Source organism: Clupea harengus, unplaced genomic scaffold, assembly GCF_900700415.2.
Source record: "Clupea harengus unplaced genomic scaffold, Ch_v2.0.2, whole genome shotgun sequence".
In the NCBI taxonomy this organism is placed as follows: domain Eukaryota; kingdom Metazoa; phylum Chordata; class Actinopteri; order Clupeiformes; family Clupeidae; genus Clupea; species Clupea harengus.
Window position 1 is genome coordinate 27,885 of NW_024879774.1, and position 21,953 is coordinate 49,837.

General features: G+C 41.3%; 2 protein-coding genes across 6 annotated transcripts; one reads left to right on the forward strand and one right to left on the reverse strand.

Moving 5' to 3' along the window:
- Positions 1 to 1,332: 1,332 nt before the first annotated feature.
- Positions 1,333 to 15,101, reverse strand: pou6f1 (POU class 6 homeobox 1). Of its 5 annotated transcripts, none has more exons than XM_042705069.1 (12): positions 14,712 to 15,101; positions 12,658 to 12,792; positions 12,147 to 12,191; positions 11,395 to 11,566; positions 10,905 to 11,038; positions 10,356 to 10,581; positions 9,689 to 9,855; positions 9,090 to 9,221; positions 8,221 to 8,454; positions 7,868 to 8,006; positions 6,925 to 7,093; positions 1,333 to 6,226 (listed from the first exon to the last, which is right to left on the reverse strand). In XM_042705069.1, exons 2-12 carry the CDS (start codon positions 12,709 to 12,711, stop codon positions 5,839 to 5,841), a joined length of 1,860 nt encoding a protein of 619 aa, XP_042561003.1. In that variant the 5' UTR covers positions 12,712 to 12,792; positions 14,712 to 15,101; the 3' UTR covers positions 1,333 to 5,838. The 5 variants fall into 5 exon arrangements, with proteins under 5 accessions (XP_042561003.1, XP_042561000.1, XP_042561001.1 ...); XM_042705066.1 differs by having other exon boundaries at positions 9,623 to 9,855; XM_042705067.1 differs by lacking the exon at positions 14,712 to 15,101 and adding an exon at positions 14,396 to 14,688 and having other exon boundaries at positions 9,623 to 9,855.
- Positions 15,102 to 16,902: 1,801 nt separating this feature from the next.
- On the forward strand, positions 16,903 to 21,735 carry dazap2 (DAZ associated protein 2). Its single transcript, XM_042705073.1, has 4 exons — positions 16,903 to 17,087; positions 18,571 to 18,689; positions 18,795 to 19,043; positions 20,598 to 21,735. Exons 1-4 carry the CDS (start codon positions 17,075 to 17,077, stop codon positions 20,724 to 20,726), a joined length of 510 nt encoding a protein of 169 aa, XP_042561007.1. The 5' UTR covers positions 16,903 to 17,074; the 3' UTR covers positions 20,727 to 21,735.
- The last annotated feature ends 218 nt before the right edge of the window (positions 21,736 to 21,953 follow it).

The window sequence follows — 21,953 nt, forward strand, 5'->3', positions numbered from 1 at the left end:
TATGCGCCGTGAAAAGGCTGACTCGTGACAACCAGTGGTGGTGCACGGCTCCAAAAATCTGTTCTGCTGTACTACAAGACTAACTGTCATAATGGTAGCAGAATGTTGGGTGACGTCGGAGAACCGCTGGCTCACAGTGTTAACGTGACACAAGGTAAAACTAGTTACTAGTTACATTTTTGTCCATGGGAAAACTGCTAAGATTGCTATCGCCTCCTTATTATGAAACCAACTGTTTGCACAAAATAGGAGTTTATTGAGAGTACTGAGCCACTTCTCCAATAGGATTCAATGCAAATAGAACAACCTCTGGTCTCCTCTTGAAGACCCCATGGCTGTTACGCGTTTTCACCCAAAAGACCTCCTTCTAGAACATCTGTACTCATTCCCACACTCTATTCAAGCAGTTTAGAAAGATGGAATTTGAATGCGCCGACACAATCCTGACTCCCGAGGGTTAAATGGCTCAAGTGTATGTCGTTGATATTGTCATAGGTTATGAGCTTGTCATTATGTGGCCAAGAACTGACTTGGTTCATTTGGATCATCTGTGTTATCAGATGTGTAAGAGCTAAATTCTGTAAAATATTTTTTTTGATTGTATTTCTGCATTTGAATAATGCCATTCTTTCTATGTTGCCTCATGTATATTAAATTAGATATCAGATCTAATATTGAAAATTGTGGAATTAAGCTGAATTTGTTATGCTGATATTGTATTGGTTAATTGTAGATTATCTACTGAGTGTGTGTAGATATTAAAAGGTTCAGGACTGAGAAGATACTTGTGCACCCATTGGAAGCAAACAGCACCGTCATCCTTAGCCTTTTTTCCATTTTGACCCTTTATTGTCAGACATGATCCACAAATACATTAACTGAAAGTAGATGATACCTGAGAATAAATGGCATCAACATTCATCCGGATTTGGGAACGTGATTAGCCTGCATTGTAACTGAGGTGGATGATGATATAAGTTAGCATTGGATACAGATACAATCAGAAATAACTTTTACTGTGCCCACATAAAAGAAGTGGCTGAATTATAATGAAACCACAGAACTGAAATGTTGTCTCTACAAGTTGGTTTGATTGTAGAGCTGAGAATGCATGAGTTCTCTGTTCTTGTAGGTTAGGCTACTTGGTGGCTATAATAGTAGGCCTACTCACTGACACTTCAACTAATTCTATATCTTTCTCTAAACAGTGAAAAATGAATGTGGATGCTAACAGTAAACCTGGACGGCCAAAGGGCCACTTGTCAAGGACTGTTTTTTATACTACACTGATTATTACTCCTGTTATAATAAAATCAACAAAGGAGAGTGGACTAGTAAGTAAAATGTCAATTTATTGGCATAGACATAATTCAAACAATACGTATCATTCAATTTCATACACGAAAGACTGTTAAGACCTGGCACACACAGCAGTGAGGCTCATACTCAAAATCGCTACATAAAAGCTTATAGAATGGCATTTTTGTTGTTAAACCCCAACATTGACATTTATGAATGAAAAATGTAAGTTTTATTTTACATTTATAAAGTTATCTTCATATCTCAATTATCACACTCTTGATTTCATGATGGCACGCATTGTAAGTAATCTAGTAGAAATTTGTCATTTTATAGAGCTTTTAAGATAAATGCAGTGTCTGCACTGCCTTAAAGTTGTAGCACCACCTTCTCTTTAGCACATTGTTTAAGACAGCAGCAAAGCAAATGAATACAGAGTATCTGAAAACCTGCACAAATTGAATGAAAAAAAAACCTTGACCAGAAACTCCCTTGCTTTAAGTGCACCCCTCAAATTATCGGATGTGACGTGACGATGTGACGATTCTAGGCATTTCACACATTGATTATGTATTGGGATCTTTATACTGTTGTACAGCCGATTGTACAGCCCATCAGGAAAATGTTGTGGGATGCACTGCACAAATGTGAATATGAAAAGATACGCCCATTCTTTTGGGTGTAATAGTATTTCTGTTGCATAATGCCTATATGGACTGTATTGAAACTCAAGAATCCACGTGTGCTTGAGTTAGGGTCCATATGTCTGACATATAGCATTGACCCTGTTCTTCAAGATGTTACGGTGCAGGCCCTCCCATGGATGCAACCCTGGCATCCATGTGTGACACAGACATTACTCACGATAAGGGATGATGTATCCATTTAAAATACTGTATGAATAGAAAATATGTAGGCTATTTATCAATAACATGAGAATGCAGTTAACTTGCCATGGTATCTGTTTAAGAACAAGCATACAGAATGTCATTAAAGCCTGTGGAGCTTTGAAATGGTGGAGATGGTTTGGAGAAAGACAGAGAGAGAGAGAGAGACCAGATTGTTGTGCATGTAAGATTAAGGGTCTTAAATCCAATAATCTGGGGGGTTTATATTAAACCAAATAGTTTGATCACAGAATTAGGTTTTACAGAGTAAAGGCATTTAAAAAAAAAGGAAACAGCCTGAGAAATGTAATTTACCACATAGGCTACCATTCCTTTTAAAGGCAGATAAATGAGAAGTTATTAAATCTTGTTAAATTAGAACAGAAGAACTGGAACAGAAGCAGAAACAGTAGATGATTAATAGAGAGCAGTAACAGTAGATGACGAATAGAGAGCAGTAACATGCCCATGGCTTTCTACCTGCTTGATCTTATTTTGAAGCTAGCAAAGGGCATTTTTACAGCACAGGTCCTACCAGCGGATTTTTTCCCTATGCCTATGACCAATTTATTTTATGTATTTATTTTTTTCCATCAAAAGTTTTGAGAAGCACAATATAAAATGTAGGAAAACAAAACCTGAAAAGGACATGTGACATGGCTAAACATTTTACATGACTGCCAGAGCTTTATGCACTATACTTGTGGACAATAAAAAGATGAGTTTGATTGACCTGTAAGATCTACAAACATTGTGCTTAATTTCCTACAAAATGTCAAGGAATTGTAAAGCTGACATCAGATTTATTTGCAGTCCCCAATGTCAAATGGCTGTGATGGATAAAAGGAGGGCCTTTCCATTTTGGTACATTTAGCACATATCCTATAGTTTCAAAAAGCATCTTAAAATTTTAAGACTAAATATAACTTTGTACAAGAAATTTAAGTTGCATGGAATGTGTCACACTCTTGTAAAAAGAACAAAGCTTAGTTGAGAAATTCATAAGCATTCCATTAGTTTGAACATGGTGAATGTATTAATGGGGGGAAAACAATACTGAGTAACCATTTTGAACCGTGTTATAGTGCTATTGTGAATATCCAGTTTTTAATAAATGGGCAGCTAATTAAAATCATATATCAAACTTCCCATTACTTGAAAGTCACTTGAGAGTAATTATTAAACCGTACTTAATCAGTGTTGTTTTTCTAGAGTGAATGGGAGGTTCAATTTACAATTCATTTCAATAAAGATACCAATGCATATCTCATCAAATGGCTGTTGGCATGTCTAATGGCAAAAGCTGTACTTCCAACGTAGCAATATTGTATTGCGTTGTAAGGAGTAAAAACCTTACCAAAACCAAAAAAGGTTTTTTTGTAATGCTGGGTTCATTTGTGTTTAAGCCCTGAACATTTCGTCATTCTGTGCTCACAGCAAGCCTTCACTAGCCAGGATATTGTGTAAAAATAACATTTACCTCCATCAGCATGCCTACATCCTTAGCACTTGATGTCTATGGGAAATCTTTAAGTAAACTGGTTCCTGTCATTCAAAATAAAAACATACAGACAGTGCTGGTTTACCTAAATTTTTCATTCATCATGGCCAAGCCCATATCAGCAATGTAAGAATCAGTTTTGACAGCAGCTTAGCTTTTTAAGAGCCACATTTGTGCCATATGCCTCTGTGTTGTCTGCTGTAAATTCTCCATCACTCACAATGGACACGCGACACCATTTATTATGTACTGTTGCTTTTAATTAGGGTCGGTTTCCATTGATATGATTGTATTGAAGTTGGCTCCTCTGTTTGTGAAATGTTAATGTTCTTTGGCAAGGCGATTACAATTTCTGTGTCAAAATTTCTTCCCTTCTCTCAAAGTTAATTTTTTCCTTTGTCTCAATGTTTGTGTTAATCTGTAAAGCATTTAATAAAAAAAACTGTATAAATCCAAAATACTGCTACTGTGTTATATAAATGGCCTGACTGGATATAATCTTACCGAGGTTATAAACTCTGGTAGCAACAACAATAATTGTTCAAACCCCATAGTGTAACAGAGACCTCTCAACTCTATATAGTAATGATGTCAACCTGTAAGGGGAGGTGTAGTATTAGCATGTTGAGTCTGAATATTTACATAGCAAACTTCAGTTCTTCTGTTTCCTTAACACACTTGCCCAAAAACCCATTCAGTTTACAGAAAATCATCTGAGAGCAGAGCTAATTTGGGAAATTTGTCTCGTATTATTCTGCAAATCTTTTTGCAGCCACTTCACTATCAGTATAAAAGTAAAGTATCTTCAGAACATACATTACCCTGCTCCAAACTGGTCAGGAACTGTGTTATGAATACATGTTCTTAGAACCCATCCATCACTCAAAATAAAAACTTTACAAGGACAATTAAAAGTTATTATTTAATGATAATAACAATAGAAATGTTTTCAATTATATTGAAATGTTATTATTAATGAAAGCAAAATATTAATGTAAACATACAGAATTTATATCAGTCGCTCTATTCACAATATAATATTTTAGAATTCAATGTTGCATTGGAGAACATTGGTTTCTGATAAGGAGTTACTGAAATTAATTCCCAAAATGGCCTTGACAGGTTGTCATTATGTTTATGTATTCCAGCAGAATCTCTTATCCCTGCCTAACCTAGGCAGAATGAAAACCACACTAAACATATCCACTAACAGAAACTGTTTACAATAATTGTATGTGTATGACTCTGGCTCTCTATTTAGAACAATAGGCATGTACCACTGGTTTTGTGGTTAAAAACACATTCAGAAATTCTTGGCAAACAGAAAATTTCACAACTGGAAACAACGGGCATGCATTTCTCTGACTTGAAAACAGTGTGATTGTCAAATGTGACAAAACAAACACACACACACACACACACACCCACAAACCCAACACCTCATACAAAACACATATAAAGTTGAAGAGAGAACAGATGATACGTACCTCTAAGGGGTTGACTGAAAAGAAAAATGGACGAGGCCAGAGACTCTGTGGCTGTGCACAGACCTGGAGTCTTTTGGGAGTGTAGCTTACATAGGACACCCACCATCTTTCTGGGGCAAATTGCAACAACAAGATGGCGGGGAAAGAACGCCAAGAACATATCCTCAGTGGCTGATGAAGGACCTCTAGCTGAGGCCACATAAAGGCTTACTCATAATGTACTGTTTGTGATACTGAGCTTCCAATATGAAATCAACTGTACTTCCTCCAATGACACATGAGGGTTTGTTTCAGTATATTTCGAAAAAACCACAAAAAGAATGTGGTGGGTATAGAGAGTTCCGACTATTCTTTAGTATAAAAAAGGTGAAGAGACAGGTGAGCGTCGAGTTGCCAACATCTAGCATCGTGTCTCACAGGCTTCATCCTTGTGTTTCAACTGCGTTCATTTTCTCTGTGCGTTTATTAGACTGCCTTCATCTTTCCCCCAAAAAGTGCCTTTCACTTTGCAGTATTAAAAATATTTCCTTATTCCTTCATGCTGTTCTCTTGTCCCATCTCCTGTAACTCTCCCTGCGGCCCAAACCCCAACCCCACTACACCCTCCTCCCCTCTGTCTGTCCCACTATTGCACTGCTGAACAGCCAATCGCGAGCAGCTCCTCTCAATGCTTTTGCTGTTGCTGCTGTTGTAACTGCTGCTGCTGCTGCTGCACCTGAAAGACATTAATTTTGCTGGTGTTCTTGAGCGTCTGCCGGCGGTTGCAGAACCAGACGCGCACCACCTCGCGGTCATAGTTGAGCTCCTTGGCGATCTGCGTGATCTCCTGGCCCGTGGGCAGCGCGTTCTTCTCGAAGTAGGAGTTGAGCACCTCGATGGCCTGCGGCGTGAAGCTGGTGCGCCGCTTGCGCTTCTTGGACGGTTCTCCACCCACAAACTCCATCAGGTTCTGCTGGCCCTTCTGGTTCCAGAGCTCGGCCTCGGCCAGCCAGCGCTCCAGGACTGGCTTCAACTTCTGGGCACTCTTGGGGGTGATGTCCAGCTTCTCAAACCTGACAGACGAAATGACTGAATTGAGATCACATGTGTTTGATGTTTTTTTCTTCAGATACCTATGCCTACAAATGACATATTTCAAAATGTCATAGTGTATTGTAGCCTATACTTTCTATTTAGCCACACTTATAAACTTCAATGCAACATGACTAGTGATCTGCCCTCCCCATTGTCAATTAGAGTGGTATAACCGCTGGCAAAGCAAGTGTTGTTTCACACCCACAGTCTATCCCTGAAGTGTTCCGGGACATTTCATTCATGAGTTCACGTGTGAATGGGAGCAGGGATCGATATTCAGGGAAATCTGTACCCTCAATTTCCCACTTCAAGACCTAGTAACATTTCTGGAGAAAAGAAATATATGGCTGTGTTATGAATGAAAGCATTAACATAGCAAGGCGTAGCTCGTAAATCCATCTGCCGCCATCAGCTGGACTGTCCCTTGCCCCATTTATTCCGCCATAGCATGTGTGAAAAGGCGCCAGAGGAAAATGTTTCTGAATGTTATTGCATGCATGAATACTAAAAAAAAAAAAAAAAAAAAAAAAAAAAATCACCAGGGGTGCCTGAAAAGTTTTCCCAGTAATTTACCAGGAACTATGTGTGAAAGAGGCTCTAGCGTGGCCACCTCTGATGCAGGACTAACATCATCACGTCTGCGGTCCTTTCTCTCGTTCTGTGTGTGTGAACTTACCTGCAGATGGCAGACTGGCTGTAGGCGGGACCCTCTGTGGCCGTGAGTGCCTGGCCCACCTGCGTCTGTGTGAGGCCCAGCGAGAGCCGGCGGATCTTGAAAGTCTTCGCAAATTCACGGATCTCCTCAAGGTTTATGCACTCTTCATCCGTACCACCCTGCTGAGGCTCTGAAGACAGACATGTACAGAACACAGGCCAGGTTTACACTGAGCTGCTTTAAATCAAAACCAGATAGACTTCATTCAAGGGCAACATGAACCAAAATCCAGAGGACACTTTCTCCCAATCCCCTTTACCTGGTACAAGGGGCAGAAGTCCACATGAATTGTACCCATGATTGTACCCTTATAGGTTGACATTTTAAAGATAGATCAGCTATACATAGTTAAATGTTAACACACATGAATGATTTGTTGATGTGTTAACACACATTGATGATCAATGACATTGATATATAACTCTTCTAAACACTGGGAAAATATCCAGATAATACAAATACAAACCAAAGAAAAGAGCAATATAAAAGCACACTAATTATGGGGGAGTGCCCTCAAATCCTGACACAGTGTACAGTGTAGTGAAACAGAAGCATGGCAAGGACAGTCCATATGAGATTAACGTTCTCAAGAACAAATGAATTGAACTTTGAAGTATATGGCATATGTCATCCTTACTAAAAGAGTACAGGGAGCTTGTGTTTATATCACCAGGCAGGCACCAAAGCACTTATCGTCCAAAGCCATTTATATCACAGAGCTCACATCCCCTGCCGGTATCCAATTCTAAATGGGATGTTGTGATTATGAGTAATAAATAAATAAAGAACGCAATGTTCTCAGGCGTCCTGCCAAGGTTGCCAGGCGTAATTTAACTTTGGGCTAATTTGGACATTGTGCCCAACATGGAGGATAATTAGCAACAGCAAAACAGAGGCTACGCACTGCTGACAAGCTGCCCGACGGTGGGTGCCTCTCCGCAGGCCAAGGGTACTGCGGACGCCAGTGAAGGGGGTGCTGGTTTCACCACAGAGGGCTGTGGAGCGATGACGACAGGGGACTGGGCCACTGTCACCACAGGACCCTGAAAGAGTAAACAAATGGCATCAAACACTCTGTTTTTTTGGAGGTGGCATAGAGTTGAATTATTTATTACTGCTGTGTGTAGTGAACATGAATACAGTGCCTGCTGCTACAAGATATTCACATACAAAGCGTTCAACATGGAGTGTGAACTACTGAATCACACCATTTTTGTGCAAATAGATAACTCTACCCACATCCAGCTTTGGCTGTACCTGGGAGGCTGGCTTGGTGAGAGTCAGAGCTGTCGCGGCCTTAGGTAGGACAGCGGAGGAGGTGGGCACCTGGGCAGGGCCATTGCCGATGGTGGCGATGATCTGGCCCTGTGCGTTGAGCAGCAGCTGAGGGGCCATCGTCTGCAGCTGGAGGCCCTGCGTGGACAAAGCTTGTGTGGTGGCACCACCGGCCAGGGAGGCAGGATTCAACATCAGGGGTAAGGTGCCAATCACCTGAAAAAGGGAGTGACAAAAGTTTATAATAACCAATACTCTGCAAACTGCATAGGTACATACCCTAGCAGGTACCAGGGCACCAAGGCATGGTGCAGAAACAGGGATTACATTTCTGCTTAGAGAATTAAACTGAACTAAAGAGAATTAAACATCTGTGCATTCACACACATCACTGGAGGTCACTGTGGATGAAAAGGTCTAGAGCCACATTTTGAGGGCTAAATCTGGGTTGCCACCAGCCAAAACACTAGTCACAATTTGCCCTCCTTTTCCGCTCCGTTACTGCACAACCATTCCCTTGCATGAATTTCTGAGAAAAGAAACATCTCTTCCAGGTTCTCCAAAATAAATACAACTCAACGAGTATATCCAGCTCGAGTAGCGCGCAAATGTGACTGTGTAGTTAGGCCCCTATAACAACCACATGGGGTGCCTAGGCAGTCATTTGTGATAATCCTTTAATTTGAAACAGGAATAAGAATAATGTAGAGCCAAGAGGAGAAACCAGATGCATTTTAATTCACATACATTATTGGGGTTATAGCATTAATTCTATACTCCATGAGAACAATTAAAAAATATATTGTAGTGGCCATAATATGACTGCAATTGTCTGGTCCGTTGTGATTCACCTGTCCTTGGGCATTGGTGATGATCTGGTGACTGGTGAGTCCAGCCATATTGGGCATGGCACTGGTGAAGATGGGAGTTGTAGTCAGGGAGCTGATAAATTGTGGCTGGGCACCCAGAGAGGCTGCACTGAACTGTGAAAAGACAATTATATGAATAATAAAATCAGGTATCCACCGTATTAACTAATTATAGACAAGTAGTAGAATTGATTTATACTTCACAATGTAGATTACTGTGGTACAAAAGCTGCACTGTGGCTCAGTGAGCTAAATATAAAGGAAAGCCTTAAAATGCAAAATGTAATAAGTTCAGCAGCGCTGAGGTTTTTCCAGGGGATTGTTCTGCTTCCTTTCTTGTTCCAAACTGAGCTTGACAGCACAAATTATGGGGTTCATAATTTAACCACAGCAGAAACTCCCTGGACGCAGACCCACATGTCCCTGCCTGCACATCACTGAGCACACTGACTCCAGCAGCGCTTTAACAGGATTCCCCATGGAAGAGTTTTAACAAGAACAAAAAGGATCCGTACTATGGCGGGGTTTAATGAGAGCCCGGCCGTCTGCAGCGTCGCCACACATGCGCTCGGCTCAGAGACCTTGGGAGTGGCGGCCGTCGTTGCTGTAGCAATCTGCGCTGCGGTGGTCGGCGTGCTCTGTGTGCATGTCTGAACTGCGGCCTGCATCGACTGCAAGGTCTGGGGGGCGAAGAGCGTCTGTGCAGGCATCTGCAGCTGCGGCTGGACTGAATTTAGCATGGTGGCAGCTGGGAGGAGAGAGAAACAAAGGAAACAGATGAAGCCCCACAAACCAGCAGGCCCACGGTCATCTCAAAGGACAGTCAAACAACCAAAGGGGACTTCTGATGTGCCGCGGCGATAAAGAAAACTCATTCAGCACCAGCCAAGCCCTGCTACAACTGTACGCAAGCCCAGCAAAGGTCCAGCTTCCTTGATGAGGTGGCCACAGCAGGGCTCTCTAATCTAGACATAGATGACTGTTGTCTAAGCTGCCAGGGTAATTGTTTGGTGTTAGTATTTGTGTGAATTAAGGTGAAATACTAAACTGTTATACACAAAGGTGATGACTTGTTGACATGACATATTTCCAAATTCAAGGTCATAAATGAATACATTCATGTGAATACATTTACAGTGGCCTACTCCAAGAAGCCTAAAACATCAGTGCTATTACAAATTTCCCCAGATTATACCAGCAATGTACTGTTGTTTAGAACCCCACACTTATACAGGGATCAGGTCTTACCCTGCAGGCCAGCGAATGGCAGCTTCAGGAGGCCCCCGGCTGAGCTGGCTGCAGCAAGGCCGGGCAGGGTGGCCACGGTGGCTGTGGGAAAGGTGAGCAGTGCCATGCCTCCCTGCCCCGTCACAGAGTTGCCCATGCTGAAGGGGATGAGCAGAGGCTGCCCCAGGGAGCCATGTGGGGCCATCATGCTTGTCATTAGGGTGGCCAAGCCTTCCTGTGTCAGCACCTGGAAGAGCATTCCAGAGGTCAGAGGGCACACAACAGCTAAGAATACCAGCCACTTCAGCTCAGACATGGAATATACCAAGACCTGATTGGACTTGGCATGTATATTGACTTGGCATGTATCTAGTGAAAACAGTTAAATTCATTAATAGTAATTGTTCATGTCAGATAAATAAATGAAGAAGAAAGGTGTATTTCTGTGGATGAAATTGAGATGAACCTGACTTCCTGCAGTGTAAAACCAAACTCGAAATCATCCACAGGCACCTTCTATGTTGATATGTGAGAGACAGTGATGGAGTATAAAGGCTGCGGGAGGCTTACCTGGGGACAGGCCTGGACAGTGATGGGTAGAGTGGTCTGTGGCTGATGGACAGACACACTGACTGCTTCATGGCCAGACAGAATCTGAGCAGCAGGCGTTGAAACCTCTGCAGACACCACCGCCTCTCCCAATGCTGTCCGTACACACCACACACACACACACACACACACACACACACACACACACACACACACACACACACACACACACACACACACACACACACACACACACACACACACACACACACACACACACACACACGAGAAACACCTCAAATAAAATGCTACAGTTTACAAATATCTAGAATGTCAGTTTCTCTTAAGTGCTAGTGACACATACAGTATATGTCTCACAAAATGGCACTGGGTCTACTGCTGCGTGAACGCATTGTAAGAGTAGCCAATCAAGAGCTTAGAACTGTGCTCCAAATGCTTTGGAGAGAATATGACTTAAGACACTTAAATGCTTTGACTGTCAGCACCTCACCTCCAGTCTTTGTCTTATTGGCTTCAGTGGGACTGCTCTGAGCCCTTCCCTCTGAGGTCAGCTTACCCCCCTCCTCGACCTCCGCCAATGCCTTCCTATCCGAGGACGTTAGGGAACTGTCAACCTCCACCTCGAGGACACGGATCGTCTCATGGCCAGACATCACAATGACCTGCACGAGTGAAAGGCGATGCTCAGGGACGTCAGGTGAACAGATAACTCCAATATCATCGTCAGTGGCCGAGAGAATAGGCTAATCTATCCAACTATGGGAAACCCACTACCATTTCCAAGGCTTGCTTCACAAAAAAAAAATTACTAATGATACTGTATTATCGGTAATATAGCTACTCTGTGGTAGACTGAGGAGCAAATTACAGAAATACCACCTGGGCACTGCTGTTTAGTGAAGCTGCTCTATCAGAGTGAGTATTTCACTGTTGGTAATTTCTAAATAAGAGGAACCCCAGGAATTCTGTATAGTTGCAGAAATACCAACTGAACTTGCAGAGGTAAGGAACTGTTCAGTTTCACAAGTGAATCTAGAACTACACTCCTGGTCTGCAACTCACCCTAGCTAATTCACCAAGTGAAAAAAAAAGAAAACGATTTTTGGTCAGTCCTAGCCGCCAAAAAACCCAGACAAGGCGGGAGGGCGACAGAGGAAATGAAGAGGAGAGGGTGGAGTGAAGTGCACCTGAGCAAGACATGGAGCATTCAATGAAACAAAGGAGGAGAGACAGTTTGCATACCTGGTCGTCATGAGCAGAGAATTGCACAGTGCAGGAACCTAATGGCTGCAAAAAACACTTCTGCAGTCAGACAGTGAATGGCTAAGGAGAACAGAGAGGCCAAGCACACATTAGGACACACAATGAATCAAAGTAAACTAAAAACGGAAACACAAAAGAAAAGACACACACACACACACGTGACATGAGTAGAGCACACTACAGCAGCAGCACAAGCCCACGAATAGTATAAGCAATGTTTTAATGTGCCAGCCTCAAACGACACAGCTTGAGTAGACTGACAACGAGCATACAAGACATTGCATGAAGAAGTGTGACACATTATCTTAAGGGTGCAACTGCAGCTGTGTTATTTTTAATGGGAAAATAAATCATAGGGTGTTATGTGTAACAGAGGGTTTAGTTCACTCATTCCCAACAAATGAACATGGTATGATGACGGCACTTGCAGTGAGGAGGGCTCACATCGAACATCACACTGAACAGACAATACCCTGGATTTGTGGGCTACCTGTTCGTTAACGGTGAGGGGTGGTTTATTAGCCGAGAGCTCCTCGGAGTCCATGCTTCAGAACTGGGTCACCCCGTTGAATCTCACTGGCTCAGCATTTTGAGTGAGGACCAAGCCCTCAGCACCTGTGAGGATCTTTGAAAGAGACATATGGTTCACCTCTGCAATGCTCTTTTTCAAACCCACAGATTATTCCCATGAAAAAGAGGTCTTAATGTGGACCATAGTGTGAACTCAAAATAGGCACAATTTTGCATAATAATAACTGATCCTCACAACTTCAAAACCTTGTTTGTTTACAAACACACAAGAACATCAGGTTCTTGTTGTCATATTTTGTCACATATTTTTTGCACAGAATGTAGTGTGACTGGTTGGTGATCATAGAAAAGAAAACTCTTCTATAAGTCTAGTAATTGATCAATGACAAAAACATCCTCCCTATGCTTCAGAGAGTAAAGCCTTAAATAACTGTCAAGATATACACGGCAGACAAATGTTCTATTTACCACTGGCAACGAGCCCCTGTATTGTGAAAAATGTTTTGTTGTCATAATCTAATCAAAGTTGTTGTCATAATCCAATATCCTAATTTTCAACAACTAATTACCCATGAATCCACTTTAATCAAAAACCAAGCAAACCAAGAGGGTAAAAACTTCCTTGTCTCAACTTTGCTGCTGGCTCCCTTCCATGACAATGCTATCTATCAAGCGAATGTTAAGGGAAAGGAGAATGTGCCAGTACATATGATTTCACAAGCACATTTGCATCAGTCTAGTGTCTAGCAGGTTTGATTGGAGGAGGCAGACTGATGACAGATGCAAGTTGTTGGACACTTACAAGACTCAATTAAATATGAACACAAGTCAGGGCTTTTTTAGGCTGTAGCACCAAGTATGCTGGGATGTGCAAATGCATAGATATGTGAGCACTACCTGTATTTCATGATCGAGCCTATGGAACTATAGGTTATAAAGGGCTTTTTTGTGTGTGGATCAACTTTGCAAAAGTGTTCTTTCTATGAGTGCCAGCTTTCGCTTCAACAGTCCCCTTTAAAATTATACACTTTTGATGTGTTTTAGAGAATTGCTAGATTAAGTAGGTATGGATCTGAGGTCCAAGGGCCTAAGGCAAAACCGCCTATCTCAAGGTTCCAGGACACTAGGAACACTACCTCCTCCCCAAATTGCAGGAGTGCATGCACTGTAGGTGACAACAGCAGCAACATTTCTAGCGGGTAAACTCAAGCCCTCTTACGCTCAAATTATCATCTAATGTCCTAGTAGCATTCACAAGGAACTAGAAGGAAAACTAAGTCGAAGAGTGTGCAAGTGTGCTCTAAGTTATCTGTTTAATTTGTACTCATTATGACGGGAGCTTGTCCTTTACTGATTTAGCCCACTGTGCGGGGTAGAGTGGCGTCTTCTCAGACTGCTACAGTAAACCAGGCGTGCAACATTTCACTAATATGGGAACGACGAAGCGGCTTGGCTAACTTGACTTTTCAGTAGCTGTCTATTTGAAAACAATAAGGCATTATGCTAGCACTGCGCATCAAGGAAACATTGTTTTCCTCCTCGTTGTAAAGCGGCCTACGTAGCCTCAACAGCATTTCTATGATATTCTTAGCACAGTGTAAATGGTGGATGCTGAGCAAGGATTCAATGTCACGTCCTGGTTTCTTCCTTCCCAACGCCGAAATAACTGATTAATCTGGGGCTGTGACCCAACCCACCATGAAAATATTACATCTGTCAAAACTTCAGCAGGTGTTACAGCCCACCCCACCCCGATTTTTGATCCAATAAAAATCTCCCCGCGAACAGCTTTCGGGACACCCTGTTACCCTCACACGTCTTCAACACCATGTAGTTCAGTGATATGCCTGGGGACAGCATTTTGTGTATTTCCTTTCTCTTTATCATAAATATATAAATTATGCTAATTACGAACATTGCATATTAACCAAAAACTCATTTCCTCTTACCAGTTCGTCTCACAATGCGATAAAAAACATCATCAGCTGTAAATGCATTTCCTTTGAAACTTACCTTCAGAATGTCGGTTAATATCGTAGATTCTCCTCTTTCGGACAGCTTTGGCACAGTTTCATGTAGACACACATAATTAAAAATTCACCTCACAGCTTCCAGACAGGCGCTATGGCTGCACACAAAAGAGGTATTTGCATTGATAAGGAGGGTCGCAGCGCGAAGAACCTCCTTTCCTAAATATTTAATCACGATCTTCGTCAACTATTGCTCAGGTGAAGTCTAAACACCTGAGGACAAAGCACTGAGTCGATATCAGCAAAAAAGTCCCGCAAAATTAATACAATTTTGGCATTTTGCACTACGTCATGAACATAATTTATGCAGGCCAAGGCTTACATAGAAAAAATGTCACTGGCTCGACTTAACGGGAAAACATGGCGGCCTTAAAGTGACAGTGGGAATTTCTCAAAACATGCGCAGTGCAAAGACCTCACAACTGCGGTGTGTGTTGTTTCAGACTGAGTATATGCAATGTCTATTGCTTATATTGTGTACTACAATCTGAGTGGTGTGTGGAGTTCATCTCTTTCTCTAATATAGTCTAAATAAAACATTGACACTAATGAAAAAAAGTCTGAAAAACGAGCAGAAGATTGTTCTTTTCATAAACTTCATATATCAATTTCATTATTTTTTCTGTCAAACTTGCATTATTATTAAGTGAATGTCCATTATAACTATGAAGATACTAACACATTGACACTGGCTAATAAAATACAAGATAAAAAAAAATAGAGAGCAAATTTCTGCACTGCCAAATCCAGTTTATTGTGCACTATTGCCTTAAAATGACATGGCCACTAATTCAAATAGGCCTAATGAGGAAAGTTATTGGGTCTGCTGCTAAAAGCTCATGTAACAAAGATAAATAGAGAGAGTAGATCTAAAACCATAGGGAAAAGAGACATAACATCTCTATCCCAACAAAGGCAATTCAACTTTCGTCTCATGACTTTATCCACAAAACTTCTGATAAAATGGATCCAAATGTGGCTTTTTATTGATCATTTATTGTTTTTGCAAAAAACAGTAACGATTGGTAATAGATAACCTCTTTGGCTGTGCGATTGGACTTAAAAATGTTACTATTTGGATTTAAACAATTTGGGTTTCTAAAAGTCCACTCGCCACAGTGCATATGAAAACATAATGCCCTTTTATGCATACTCTGCTTTGTTTTCTATGTGTTCTCCTCTGTTTTGTTGCCAGCTGGCAAACATTGACATTTGCATGCATTAGCAACATATTGCCATGGAGCTCAAAGGGAGAGCTAGTATTGCTGAATAGCTGAATCTTTAATTATCGCCATCCAGCCCTAGTTACCGCTCAAAAGAGAAGACCTGGGTGTTTCACAGAGTATCATCCGTAATTACTGCATTATATCCCAAAGTACCTCTTTTGGTTGTTCCATGGTTTACTGCAGTAAAGCAAAAATCAAATGTCTGTTTAGCAAATCTGTATTTGTTCATTAAAAAATACAATGCTTCCATTGTATCATGGTAATTAAATGCAATAATGCCGTTCTTAACACAGGAGTTTTATGTAACTGCAGCAACTCTAATAGCCATTTAATCAAAAGTACCAAGTAAACAGGACATGTCATGTTATTGTAAAAAAAGAGAATTATAGTGAAATCTTAAGCCGACATGTCTCCTGTATTTGTGCCTCTACTGTATTTGAAGACACATGGTTTTGTCATTTAATATGTTGAGATGCACTGTTTTCAGATTTCATGAAACGGAAGCCTACCATTAAAGACATGGGTCATGAAGGAAACATTACAAAACAATACAACTGACCACTCAAATTGTTCCCAGAGAGAATCCACATACATAGTTACTTCACATCAGCCACCATGGCACCTTCAAAAATATATGTGGAATTTAAAAAAACCTTTAGCAGCGATCAACATATCAACAATGCCTGTGCAGGTGAGGACCACACTCCTCTAAACTGCAACCGCAGTCAAAAGACCAAGCTGTACCAACAATGTTATTATTTCAGTGCTCAACTATTAGGCCTACATTACTCCATTTTATTTAATTCCCAGGTATGCATACACACACAAGTTGAGGAGCTTGAGGGCCATGAGAGATTTATTGCCCATCATGGACGGGGTCTTTCTTGATAATAAGTCATGTCACTTTAACAAGGAGTTGCCGAACCAGAATGACGTAGTATCAACCATCACAACTGCACTCAAAGGACAGCACGACGACCATGAAAACAAGGAAGTGAAGACAGGGAACTGTGCCTAGGCTGCTGTGTTTTTGTTGTCAAGAAGGCCCCGATTTTACTTCAGCAATCAAGACTGCATTTGTGTCTCAAATTCCTTGTCGATATAAACCAATTCACGGAAAATGAACAACAAAGGTATTACAACTGTTTGTCAGCCTTCTCTGATTAATGATTTTCGATCTTTCATAACAGGATATTTAACCCCGCTAGCTCGACAGTTAGCTCGCTAGTCAGTTATATAACAAACGTTTTCTCGCTAGCAGCTACAATTAGCCAGCTAACTAGTCAGTCAAATAAATAACGCAAGCTTTCATATAATGATAACCTAATGTACACTGTCACATCCTGCTATTAATCTCTGGGCGTTCGAAGGACATAATTTGTTGAAGCATAGTGTTCGCCATGTGATAAATTAGCTCCGTCAATTCGAATTGTGGTTCCCTAAGATAACGTTTTACTGTCATCAAGCTAATGTTAGCTAACAATGAGTCGGCTAACTAGCTAGCTGCTGAGCCTGGCAAGCTCACTCGATGACGTGATATATAAGGTGACCCCAAAACATTGCTCCCCTTGCAGCATGTATTCCTGTGTGTTGTTTACTATGCATTTCTTTGTCTAATCTTACACGGTCAGTAGTCAGTAGTGATGTAAGGCAAGTGTGTCTGATAACGAGTCGATCCGACTCTATTGTGCGATGCTAACAGAATAGACGGGATTTGGGCCTTCTCTGCAAATACGGTCGTGAAAAGATCACCGATTATACTAATATCCCGTGTTTAGCTTTTGTTTGATGCTCATGCTAGCGGTCTTTTTTTTTATTTTTATTTTTTATTCTTGGTCATATTTAGCCTCATTCACCTTTTGATATGTTGTAATCCTTTGTGATTTTACCTGGGGGGTATCCCAGGTATCTTACGTGGTTAGTGATAAACATTGGTAAGTCAACACATAGTAAAGACCATATATACCGTATATTCTCTATATACAGTCATTGACTCAGAGTAAGTGGTAAAACGCCTAATAGAAGAGACCGATGGCTTCATTCTCCAGGCAAAACAAAGCCATGGGGCTCTTCTATTAGAAGGTTTACCACTCTGAGTTAATTTACCCAGGTTTGTCACCAAACCAGGCACTTGGAATACCCCTCTGGAGTAACCACCCCTTCATACACTATTAATCCTAAACCTTAATGGACCCCCTCCCCCCATTCTACATTTTGTTGAAAATATAACTTGCAGTGTCAGCTGTATACTAATAATAATACAAAATGAAATGTCAATTCAATGTAAATATCAAACACATTTTGAAGCCATGATGTACATTTGATGTGAAAGTACTTGATATATTTTTCGTGAAACTTCCTACATTTTTGTCTTCATTCAGCCTGCTAGGTATCTTTTAACCAGTTTGTATCTATGGCACACTGGTACTTCTCAAGCTTCATATTACATTTATTTTCTGAATAAACCTACTATCGTACAGTCTGGGCAAATTTGCAGATGGGCCAGGTTTTTCGATCACTACAAATTGGACAGCTTTAGAGAATGAATTGTTCCCAGCAAATTGAATCACTTTATCATGAGCTAACTGGGATCTTTATATATTTATGTCTATACAGGCTCATATCCTCAGCAAGGAGTGTACTCTCAACAGGGCACTGCACCCATGTACCCCCAAACTATGCAGGTCCCTGCCCAGGCACCCCCTTACTCTGATGCCCCTCCTGCATACTCTGAGGTAACACACTAACTTTTGTTTTCCATGAGCCAATTGCACACATTTGACCATACTGTTTGCTTTCCCATGTGTACTCGCACTTATGCACTCTCTTGCCACCGATAGATCTACCAGCCCAGGTACATGCATCCAGCCCCTAATCCCGGTCAAATGCAGCAGATGTCTTCTGCCTACCCTGGGACCCAGATGTTCATGCAACTGCCACAGACGATGCCTGTGGGGACCATGGGCCCTAATGTGCCCATTGCCTACTATCCCATGGGTGCGGTGTATCCCCCAGGCTCTACTGTCCTGGTGGACGGGGGCTTTGATGCAGGAGCTAGATTTGGAAATGCCGCCAATCCTGCCCTTCCTGTAAGTAGACACAAATATTTAGCTCTAGTGAAACTGATTTTATTTTCTTGAACATCTTACATTCATATTAATGTCATTCTGGGAAGTTAAAGGTGTGATCCGCAATTTCAACTCTGACTTTTTCAGCTAATTTCTCCTCACCCTCCGCTAGCGGTCTGTTCAGTCTTTCGTACACAGTCCTGGCTCTGTAAATGGGAAATAATCAGAGTAGTTCAGACCGAGCCATAAACAGGGTTCCCCCAGAGACTGATACAGATTGATCTTTAGCAATGACTAACTGTGATATCTGGGTAGCAAATCACAGATCTTCAGTTTAGGTTTTGCATGGGTGGAAGTGGTGTCCTATGTGGTAAATATAACTGTGTACCCACAGTTAAATAAGCCAGTAGGCTACTTTGTTTCACAGATTTATTACAGTGCAAGTTCTTGCTGCAGATGTTCACAGTCAGATGTTACCTCCAGCAATGTGGTTAACAGCATTTATATGAAGATGAATAATTCTATCACATTGCATTGTTATTTCAGCTGACTGTTGGCTCTGTTAGCAACTGTAATTTGAATCCAGTCCAGCGGTATTAAAGGTGCAGTATGTAGAATTTAGGGTGATCTATTAGCAGAAATTAAATGTAGTATTCATAATTATATTTTTATTGGTGAATAATCACCTGTAACTACGAATTGCTGTGTTTTCATTAGCTTAGAATGAGCCCTTCGTATCTACATAGGGAGCGGGTCCTCGTCCACAGAGTGCACCATGTTGGGCCACCATGGTTCTACAGTAGCCCAGAATGGACAAACCATAACATGGGCACTAGAGAGGGCCTTTCACGTTTTTATGGCACCTGGCGGCCACTGTAGCTTCTCCTACACACTGGGAAAGGGAAAAATATTTAGTAGACTGCAATCTGCGGCCTCACTGCTAGATGCCACTAAATCCTACATACTGAACCGTAATCTGAAAACATTGAAAGAGCTGAGTATGCTCCACACATCAAAGGGAGGGACTGTTGAATGTTAGCAAGACATGCTAACACCTATTACATCATCTAATGTCCATGTACTAGGTGTGCCACCATGAAGGATATGATTGACAATGGCATAGGTGGAATAGAATATAGAATCTTAATGTGAATGTAAATTATATATATATTTAGCTATGACATTATATGTGCATGTCAGGCAATGAGATGGGGAAACAGGGAAATGTAATGAGGTCCGATAGATGCTTAGTGTCCAAACCGGTATGGCCACTGACTTTTAATCTTTACCTACTACAGAATGTAGGACCGCACATTATACTTTTTCTGTATATTAGCAATTGAAATATGCTTGCCTTCTGACATAATGATAATTTTGTTTAGCCATGAGGGTACTCACTGTTGAAGCTGTTGTGGGCACCATTAGCGGATGAGTACAACACTGTTATTGCAATTTACGAGTGTGGTGGTTTGAAGCATTTAAGTGTAAACCACTTGATGATTGTAAAGGCTTTATAGGCATTATTTTCTTTGGACTCATTTGTTTATTTCATTTTTCTCCCCCACCCGCAAATAGCCACCTCCTCCTGGATGCCCACCTAATGCTGCCCAGCTTGCTGCCATGCAGGGCGCCAATGTGGTAATGACACAGCGCAAGAACAACTTCTTCATGGGTGGCTCCAGTGGTGGCTACACCATCTGGTAACAGCGGGCATTACCCCAGGCTTGTACCTCTCTGTCACCCTAAAGCCCCCTTCTCTCTTTGGGTCTCACTCTCTCTCCCCCCTTTTTCCTCCTTGTCTTCTCTCCTTACCCACTCTCTCTCCCCCTATATTTTTCTTCTTTGCTTCCTTCGGGGCTGCTTGGCCATGCCACAATACTGATATCACCTAACGGAATGTAATATTTTAGAGCCCTTAGTCAAGGTACAGTACTCCACTGCAGATCTAGAGCACAAATAGCTCAGACTACTGATAGGCTGGCCATATCCTGGCTATTAAGGTTAATAGACAGAGCATGAAGCTGGTTAGTAACTCGACTGGCCAAGAGCTAATGCACCCGTTGGTGGGAGTAGGATTATACCCTTTGCCTTTGGTAATGTTGTCACATTATGTTGTCATATTAATATTTACTTTTACACATATAGACTCATATACTCCATTGTCTGTATATCCTCCATTGTAAAACCATTGTGCAATGCTTTAGATTTACAGGTGATAACTCTTTACTGGTATTTTAAGGCCTTTTTTGTTTACCATGGACACCAGGTATCAATTTCTTTGTTTACTTTTGTTAAATGAAATAGTCTAGCAGAATGTCTTCCTCTCTTAAGGTGCTCTCATTCGGCCACAGCACTAGCAGACCTAAAATATTTTTTCTTTCTGACTGATGTTGTATTTATTTGGTAAGCACAACATCTTTCTACCATTGATGAGGATTTGGGTTATGAAGTAAGAGATGGTAACGATATTATCTAATCAAAAGTAGAAAGCATGAGAACCATGACCTCAAAATTAGTTTAATTAAGAGAACTTAATTTGTTTACAGAGAGAAATCATGGTGGAATACTGTACCTTCCGGGCGAGCTTAGATGAACTATAATCAGGTGCCAAAGTCTAAGAGCACCATTAAAATATAAGCAAAGAAATTTACAGATGAATGCAGAACCCAATGCAGTTGCAAATTTTTAAGAAGTAATTTTGTTTCTTTTGTTTTTGTGGAGAGGTTGGTTGGCTTTGTAACACGTCTGCTGTTGTTATGGTTCCCCTCCCCCTCTATTCATGCCCCCCGCGTCGGATACCCAGAGCTGTACATATTGCAGTACTTGAGTTAGTTGAGTAAAAATGTTAGGTCTCCAAATGAGTCCATGTTCATCACGCCCACTTAGGATGGGCTAGTCATCATCATAGTCCTGATACTACGGTCAAGAGTT